At 40.7% G+C, this 9,289-nt stretch overlaps 1 protein-coding gene across 3 annotated transcripts in view; it reads left to right on the plus strand.

Annotated features, from left to right (window-relative positions):
• Positions 1-9,068, plus strand: part of USP24 (ubiquitin specific peptidase 24) — a 149,186-nt gene extending 140,118 nt beyond the window's left edge. For all 3 annotated transcript variants that reach the window (XM_082414906.1, XM_082414905.1, XM_082414907.1), the window contains 4 exons: positions 3,850-3,925; positions 4,841-4,927; positions 5,268-5,378; positions 6,378-9,068. In XM_082414906.1, the coding sequence (XP_082271032.1) occupies positions 3,850-3,925; positions 4,841-4,927; positions 5,268-5,378; positions 6,378-6,440 (337 nt within the window). In that variant the 3' untranslated portion in view covers positions 6,441-9,068. The remainder of the gene's footprint in view (positions 1-3,849; positions 3,926-4,840; positions 4,928-5,267; positions 5,379-6,377) is intronic.
• Positions 9,069-9,289: the final 221 nt, after the last annotated feature.

Here is a 9,289-nt window from a genome sequence, read left to right on the forward strand (position 1 = left end):
ATCTCCAAGAGATGTGGAGGGGGAGTGTTAAAGGTAACAGATCTTGTGTAATCCAAGGGAAAAAAAAAATGCTAAACCACCAGGCTTTATGCAGGAAGGGCAGGAGTCCAAGGCAGATTTAGGGACCTCGACAGCAAAGAGTTCATGAACCTTCACTCAAGAGATCTTTAGTTAACTACCAACTGTGTCGGCTTCTAGGTCCCCACTTTCAAAATTGTCTCTCAAGAGACAGTCATAAAACAGCTAATTACACTTATGAACCCAGGCACTATGCTAAATACTTTGCCTGTATTCTCATTTAACCTTTTCAACAACTTTATGAGGTTAAGTACTGTTATTAGTCCCATATCATAGGTGGTTTAAGTGACATGCCTGCCGTCAGAGCTAGGACTTGATCACAGGCTGACTGACTTCAAGGCAGAGGTTCTTTTTTCTTTTTATTTAATTGTGCTAAAATATACATAACATAAAATTCACCATTTTAGCCATTTTTAGGTGTACAATTCAGTGGCATTAAGTACACTCACATTGTTAGCGCAGCCATCACCACCATCAGTCTCCAGAACTTTTTTCATCTTCCAGAACTGAAACTCTGTACCCAGTAAACAATAACTCTCCATTCCTCCTCCCTCCAGCCCCTGGCAACCATCGTTCTACTTTTTATCTTCATGAATTTGACTGTCGTAGGTACCTCACATAAATGGAATCATAGAGTATTTGTCCTTTTATGACTGGCTTATTTCACTTAGCATGATGTCTTCAAGGTGTATCCACATCGTAGCATGTATCAGAATTCCGTTTCTTTTTAAGGCTGAATAATACTCCATTGTATAGATATATGTATACTATATTTTGCTTATCTATTCATCTGTCAATAGACCCTTGGAAAGCAAAGGTTCTCAATGTTAGAAGGAACCTGAGTGGTTTGCAACTTCAGCTCCCCGATTTAGTACGTTGGCCAACAAAAGATCGGAGTGACTGCATGCTAACCCAAGGTTATTTTTTTTTTTTAATTGAAGTATAGTTGATTTACAATATTGTGTTAGTTTCAGGTGTACAACAAAGTGATTCAGTTATATATTTTGTTTCAGATTATTTTCCATTATAGGTTATTATAAGATATTGAATATAGTTCCCTGTGCTGTACAGTAAATCCTTGTTGCTTATCTGTTGTATGTATGTAGTTTGTATGTTAATCCCATACTCCTAATTTATCCTCCCCACCCACACCTTTCCCCTGGTAACCATAAGTTTGTTTTCTATGTCTGTGAGTCTGTTTCTGTTTTATATATAGATTCATTTGTATTATTTTTTAGATTCTACATATAAATGATATCATATAATATTTTTCTTTGTCTAACTTCACTAAGTATAATATTCTCTAGGTCCATGTATGTTGCTGCAAATGGCAATATTTCATTCTTTTTATGGCTGAGTAATATTCCATTGTGTGTGTGTGTGTGTGTATATATATATATATATATATATATACACACACACACACACACATCACATCTTCTTAAACCAGTTGTCAGTTGATGGGCACTTGGGTTGTTTCCATGTCTTGGCTGTTGTAAACAGTGCTGCAGTGAACATTGGGGTTCATATATCTTTTCAAATTAGAGATTTTGTCTTTTCAGGATATATATACAGGAGTGTAATCCAAGGTTATTGAGCAGACTGCACTGCCATCACTGAATCTTGCACCGAGCTCTTTTTATAGTTTAATTTATTTTGCTCCACATTTTCGCTGATTCTTAGGCATGGGTATTGCCATCCTTGAACTTGTACCAGAATGAGAATGAGAAATCTGTTGGGATTAATCTGCTGCATTTGAGCATCCTCAACAGATTTAAATGAGAGCCCCATTGAAATAATGCACGAACACGCGTTTTCCAGATGACATAACATTGTAGACACAGATGGAGATCATCCTGCCACAATTGTGGGTTCATTAATTAGGCTTCATATTGGCAACATGTCATCATAAGCCCTTGCCTAAAAGTGACATTTCCAAGTAGTGTTGGGGCCACATAGCATGTCTTATGCCAGCAGACACACGGTCCAGACATCAGTAGTGTCTTTATATGTGCTTCCATACCCTGCACATATCACATTTTATATACATTAGTGGCAATATCCCCATCGGTAGTGTCTTCAAATAAGGACAGCTTTCTAGATGGGCAAATAAAAATGGAAAGCTGGGGGGCTCCAAAATCACATTTTAAAATTGTTTTCCCCATAATATCATTCTTATTTAAATCACAAAAGTTACAGACTAGTTTGATTTTATCAAGAGGTCATTTATTGGACACCTTAAGACTACTAGAAGAGAACATAGGCAAAACGTTCTCTGACATAAATTGTAGCAATGTTTTCTTAGGTCAGTCTCCCAAGGCAATAGGAATAAAAGTAAAAATAAACAAATGGAACCTAATCATATTTCTAAGCTTTTGCACAGCAAAAGAAACCATAAACAAAACAAAAAGACAACCTATGGACTGGGAAAAAATATTTGCAAATGATGCAACCGACAGTGGCCAAGTTTCCAAAATATACAAACAGCTCATACAACTCAATAACAGAAAAAACAAACAACCCGATCAAAAAATGGTCAGAAGAGCTAAATAGGCATTTCTCCAAAGAAGACATACAGATGGCCAATAGGCATATGAAAAGAAGCTCAACATCACTAATTATCAGAGAAATGCAAATCAAAACTACAATGAGGTATCACCTCACACTGGTCAGAATGGCCATCATTAAAAAGTCTACAAATAATAAATGCTGGAGAGGGTGTGGAGAAAAGGGAACCCTCCTACACTGTTGGTGGGGATGTAAGTTGGTACAACCACTATGGAGAACAGTATGGAGGTTCCTTAAAAAACTAAAAACAGAGTTACCATATGATCAGCAGTCTCACTCCCGGGCATACATCTGGAGAAAACCTCTAATTTGAAAAGATACATGCACCCCAATGTTCATTGCAACACTCTTTACAATAGCCAAGACATAGAAGCAACCTAAATGTCCATCGACAGAGGAATGGATAAAGAAGATGTGTATCTATATACCATGGAATACTACTCAACCATAAAAAAGATTGAAATAATGCCATTTGCAGCAACATGGATGGACTTAGAGATTATCATACTAAGTGAAGTAAGTCAGACAGAGAAAGACAAATATCACTTAGATATGGAATCTAAAATATGATACAAATGAACTTATTTACAAAAAAAAACAGACTCAGAGACATAGAAAACAAACTTATGGTTACCAGAGGAGAAAGGAGGTGGGGGAGGGATAAATTAGGAGTTTGGGATTAGCAGATACACAGTACTATATACAAAATAGATAAACAACAAGGTCCTACTGTATAGCACAGGGAACTATATACAACATCGTGTAATAACCTACAATGGAAAAGAATCTGAAAAGGTATATTTATAACTGAATCACTTTGCTGTACACCAGAAACTAACACAACATTGTAAATCAACTATACTTTAATGTAAATAAATAAATAAATAGGTTATTTATTAAGTGTGCAATTTGTTGTGGGTATTTTTGTTTTATTTTTCATTTTCCAGCTTGGAATTTTAATAGAATGAAGTGGGTGAGTTAGAGGTAGATAAGAAACTTTTCACTACATATTTATCTTTTACTGCCTTTTGAAGTTTAAACATGTGAATGTATCCAAACCAAAAAACATACACATTTAATGTAAAGACAACTGAACTTTAATGAAAGTAGCACTTGTGTTTCCAAATTTTAAAGTACTATATATTAAAGAAGTATATTTGCAGAGAAAGCATTTGGCTAATAAAAATTTCCTCCAATCACCAGGTGTCCTGCTGCTAAAGAATACTTCAAGGAGAATTCCCATCACTGGAGTTGGGCTGTCCAGTGGCTGCAGAAGAAGGTAATTGAGTTTTTAACTTTTCTGGCTATAACATTGGAATCAATAGCAGCATATCTTATCAGGAAAAATCTCAAACTTAATTTGAAGACTGTCCTCAAAATATTTTCAGAGTTCAGACTTTTTTTTAGTACAGTTGATACCTATCTTTATGCATTTAATTTGTATCTTAATACATGTGTTTTAATTTTATGGATAAAAAGGTAAGGATGATTATATAAGAGATAATATTGATACTTTAGTGAGCTCCTGAGAATGGAAGTGGAATCTTCTAAGAAAGAATCTCCTGATGTGACAGAAAGTCTGGGTCAATTTATATGCTATTTTAGATGCTTTTTATTTTTATTTTATTTATTTATTCGGCTGCACCAGGTCTTAGTTGCAGCACGTGGGATCTTCGTTGCTGCATGCGGGATCTATTGGTTGTGGCATGCGGGCTCTTAGATGTGGCATGCGGGATCTAGTTCCCTGACCAGGGAACGAACTTGGGGCCCCTGCATTGGGAGCATGAAGTCTTAACCGCTGGACCACCGGGGAAGTCCCTAGATGCTTTTTGTACTGTAATATCTAATGGTAGAAATCGTGGGCTCACGTGGGCTTATTTGTCATCTCTGATGACATTTTTTTTTAATATTTATTTTATTTATTTATGTTTTTGGCTGCGTCGGGTCTTAGTTGCAGCACGTGGGATCTTGGTTGCAGCATGCAGGCTTCTCTCTAGTTGTGGCGCGCGGGCTCTGTAGTTTGCAGCACGCAGCCTCTCTAGTTGCGGCACACGGGCTTAGTTGCCCTGCGGCATGTGGGATCTTAGTTCCCCAACCAGGGATCAAACTTGCGTCCCCTGCAGTGGAAGGCAGATTCTTAACCACTGGACCACCCAGGAAGTCCTCTGATGGCATTTTTGACTTTCTGTCTCAGATGTCAGAACATTACTGGACACCGCAGAGTAATGTCTCTAATGAAACATCAACTGGAAAAACCTTTCAGCGAACAATTTCAGCTCAGGTGAGAGTTGTCTTTTGGTTTTGTGTGGCTTGAAATCCCTTAGGTAGGGTTTTTAGTATGTTTCTCAGAAACTGCAGCCTCAGAAAAGAGGTATAGGTTAAAAATGAGTAAGGCTGGAAGAAACAATTGATTTTCTATGAAAAGACAGCAAGTTGGTGTACAGTTTGAGAGTTACTTGCCTGGAAGAAAAGCAATGAGGGTCGGTCAGTCTGGCCCCCACTGCCACAGAGGTTGATGTGAAGGCACCACCTCCAAAGGTCAAGTGAAGCGTAGTCTTCCTCAGTGATGGTGCTGCCGCTGCACACCCCCTAACTTTTTCTTGTGTTTCAATCTCCGGCAGGACACGTTAGCATATGCCACAGCTCTGCTGAATGAGAAGGAGCAGTCGGGAAGCAGTAACGGGTCGGAGAGCAGTCCTGCGAATGAGAATGGAGAGAGGCACTTACAGCAGGTACAGTAGGGCATGTCCTGTGTGAAAGGGCAGCACCTGCTCTGAGGTTCTCCAAAGAGAATCTCCATAATCAAGAGAGAAAGGAAACACCAGCTCCACCCTCTAGTAGTCTCTGCTCAGGACTCACTCACTGTGTGCTTAGAAAGCGGAACAGTGCTGCACCGTGAAATTAAGCCAGGCTTTGGCCTCAGTCTCTGCTGGCTGTTCTGCTGAGCTTGGAGAGCGTCCTGATAAAGCGAGGCTGCAGATGTGGTCCTTCCAGATTGTACTTTGTTCTGCTGGGTTATGAAGAATCACCCCTTTCTCCTTCTGCTCTCACCAGCCTTCCTGGAAACACAGACCCTTGAAAAGAAGGGCCTCATGCCATTGAAATCTGTTTGTCAGGGGAGTCAAAGAGTAATTTTAAGCTTATTTTTAAAGTATTTGTAATACTAATCGCTATAGTAGAAAAAGGAATGCAATATTTATTGAACACCTACTATGCGCAAAATAATGCAGCAGGTTTAAATGTAATGACGTGTATCGTGTCTTCCCTCTGGTCTGTAACCTTCTGTAAAGCCACCTCTGTAGCTCCGTCACAGTGCATGGCACAGAGCCCTCATTAAATGAATCTTGCTGATGTTCTGTGCGCTGTTTTGTTTGTTTCTAAATCTTTCGGATCCTCGTAACAACCTTGTGAGGTCGCTGTTACGCTGATTTCACAGAAGGAAACTGAGACTCAGCATAGTGATTTGATTTAACCCAAGACCACATTGTGACAGCAGGGAAGTCACTAGGTTGTTTCTGTGACTAAATGAGAACACAGAAATGAAAGTTTTGCATAATCACGAATTATCAAATATAAGGTGTTACACTTGTTACGTTTTGTTGCCCTTTGATAAACATTAAGTAGTTAAATGAGGACATGTTTGAACTGCAGAACACAAGTCCGTTGGCATAGAAAAACTTTTTTCTCTAACTTAACTCTGTATGTATTTAACTTCTTTTCCTTTCCCAAAGGGTTCTGAATCGCCCATGATGATCGGCGAGTTAAGAAGTGACCTGGACGATGTCGATCCCTAGGGGACGTGCCCAGCACATGATGAGAAGTCACGTCACGGTTACTGGATGCTCAGGACCTTTTTGAAATCAGAATCTCATCCTTGAACCCTTTAGAAGAGCCTGGAGGCTGGACCGGGAGAGCCTGCGTGACGGGAGGAGCACATGTTTTAAGGAAAGCACTCTTCAGCCCCCGGGGAAGGCCTGGGAGCTGTTTGGCAGCAGGAGAACTCCGGCCTGTGGATCCGCTGACCCGGGGCACAGTCCATATGTGGATTGACACTTTTGTGGAGATTTTAGGAAATAAAGCCGGTGGCAGACTGTTTTGTTACATGAACATAACAAGAGTGAGTGAGGATAAAGCTGTTGCTTTCTCTATGATGCTACAAAAGAAATTCCTTTGGTTTTTATATTTAAAAAAAAAAAAAAAAAAAAGCAAGCTGCCTTTAGATGAGTGTGGGCAAATTTTTAATCTTGCAGTAACATTGAATAGGAATATCCAATTTAAAATGATGTAAAGATATGTGATAAAAATTCCTTTTCACTGTAAAATAGTAGTTAAAGAACTCAGTTTACACAGACCTTTGTATTTAATATGTCTCCCTATTTGTATAGAATTTCAGGTGGGTCTGGATGAGAGCTCTGCGCATAAACTTGGATCTTGATGAAATGTTACCAGGATCAAAAATTGGGAAATTAAGCTCTTTAAGGTATTTTTCTGATATAATTGAGATTGAAAGAGCAATAAAAAAAAAAATGCTGTGTTCTCCAGAAGTACAGGGTGCGTTCTTTGACATCAGTTACTGAAGAAGTTGCGAGTTGTTCCCAAAACAAATTTTAAAAAGAGCAAAATAAAAAGCACTTTAAAATATAATTTTATTGAGTTTGACTTCATAAAATCTTTTTAATGCTTGGAGACATATTGAATAAACTGTAGTCTTAAGTCATGTGACCTGCAATCATTTGCTTTTGCTGAAAAATAATTACTGAAACCCTTGGTACTGGTTGTACATGAAGTTTAAATATTTGAGTTGAAAGACAACTGCTTTGTGAGTTTCTAGACATTTTAATGCAGAGAAGGAATTTGAGACTTAGTTTCTCCTCAGCATGACTAACTGACACTAAAAAGATGGGGACAAGAAATAACTAGTAAGCAACTGAACAGCCATCCATTTAGTTGGGTCTCCCAAGTCTTGTACCACGCACTCATTTCAGGTTAGATGCCAGCTCCCCCTTTTTCTGGAGGGGAGGGGGGATGCCAACATATTTCGTATATTTTATATGTTTTGGGTTTTGAGTCACTACACACATTTTCAACCCTGTTTGCCTTTAGTTGTGTGCCCTGCCCTGTCCTGTGCTCACCACGCACAGGACTAGGGGAGCCTCAGGAAGAGCCGAGTGGCCCCAGTCACAGGTCTGCAGAGTCAGGCTCAGTGGGCCCGTGACAGGACAGACAGCTGCTCCCGCTGCGCACTGCAGACCCTGTCATCTCACGGTCGAAGGCTGAAGTTACGGTGCAGCCGGGCTGCAGTTTGCGATTGCATGACAGGCTGGTGGTGGCTTCTGTCAAAAGACACTGAGTAGGTGGAGGGCCGACACCTGAGAGCAGAACTGCGCCCCAGGGAAAGGGTCAGAGGCAGCCGGCAGATTTTATGTGGTTCTGATGTTCTTGCAAATTCAAATGTGATGTCTCAAAACGGATTTTGAGTACACGAATACCCCATGTCCTACTATCTCCCCAGCCGTCCCCTCCGCCCCCATCCTCACAAAGCGACCCCACAGGGCGTGACGCTGAAATGCCAGCCGTGATAAAGCGTGAGGATATCACGCTGGCAGCTGCACTCTCGGGAGCCCAGATTCAGGAGTGAAATTGCCACTTCTGTCCCTTCGTTCCTGTGGAAACAATGCCTTCCACAGCCCCCAGCACCTGCTCTCCTCAGTCATGTTCATCAGGACCAGGATCACCTGTCGCTGATACTAGGTGCCCTGGTTGATTTGCTCACGTTGTTGCTGCAAGGAACATCACTTTCACTTTGCCAGTAACCTTGATTTCCAATGGCTGCAGTCTACGAACCTGCTGATGACTTTTTTTTTAATGTCATACAACAAAGTGACAATTATGACAGGCTTACTTTGGAAGAAGGGTCATTTTTACTGCCAATTCTTTGGATGAAGATGTTTTTATAAATCTTTCAAAATGGTCTGCAAATCGAGTAGGAATTGCACAACTAAACTCAATGCTGTGTGTTCTCAAGAAGCTCCCTTCGTGAGGCCCGTCTTAGGATGGCCGAGTCAGCCCCTTAGAGGCGTCCTGGGAGAGAAGTCAAATGAGCCTTCCGAAGGGCACCTGGCCCATGACTTCCCCTGGAGCCCACACACGGCCCTGACGGAACAAACGCGGGCCTAGAGCACGTGTCACCAGACTCACCCTGTCTTGCTCCACCCTCCCTGCTAACATCGAGGTGTGTGCCGTTACCTTTTGAGCTTGGAACGAGCAGACTGGAATTTTCCTCTGCTACCTCTTGTGTACAAAATCTTGTTTATAAAATTTCAAAAGGAAGTAGATAGACTAGGGAAGAAAATTCTAAATTTGGTTCACTGAGTGGCAGTTCTTAGCTGCTGAGGGTATAAAATAAATTTTTCAAAAACAGAGTTGGGGGTTCACTGACATTTTTCTGTGTATATCAGAAAATGGCTATGGTCGGGGGGAGGGGTGCCAGGGGCCAGTGACCTGGTGGGAAATGGTGCTGATTCCTTTTTGTACTTTGCACTGACAGTGTGATTAAGGTTCACTCTTTAATAACGAGGGGCAGTGGGTCTTTTTCTAAGCCTTTTACTGTTTCCTCCTCTGGATACCCTGACCATTTCAGGAT

The sequence above is a fragment of the Balaenoptera physalus genome, assembly GCF_965194825.1.
Source record: "Balaenoptera physalus genome assembly, chromosome: 1".
Classification (NCBI taxonomy): Eukaryota; Metazoa; Chordata; class Mammalia; order Artiodactyla; family Balaenopteridae; genus Balaenoptera; species Balaenoptera physalus.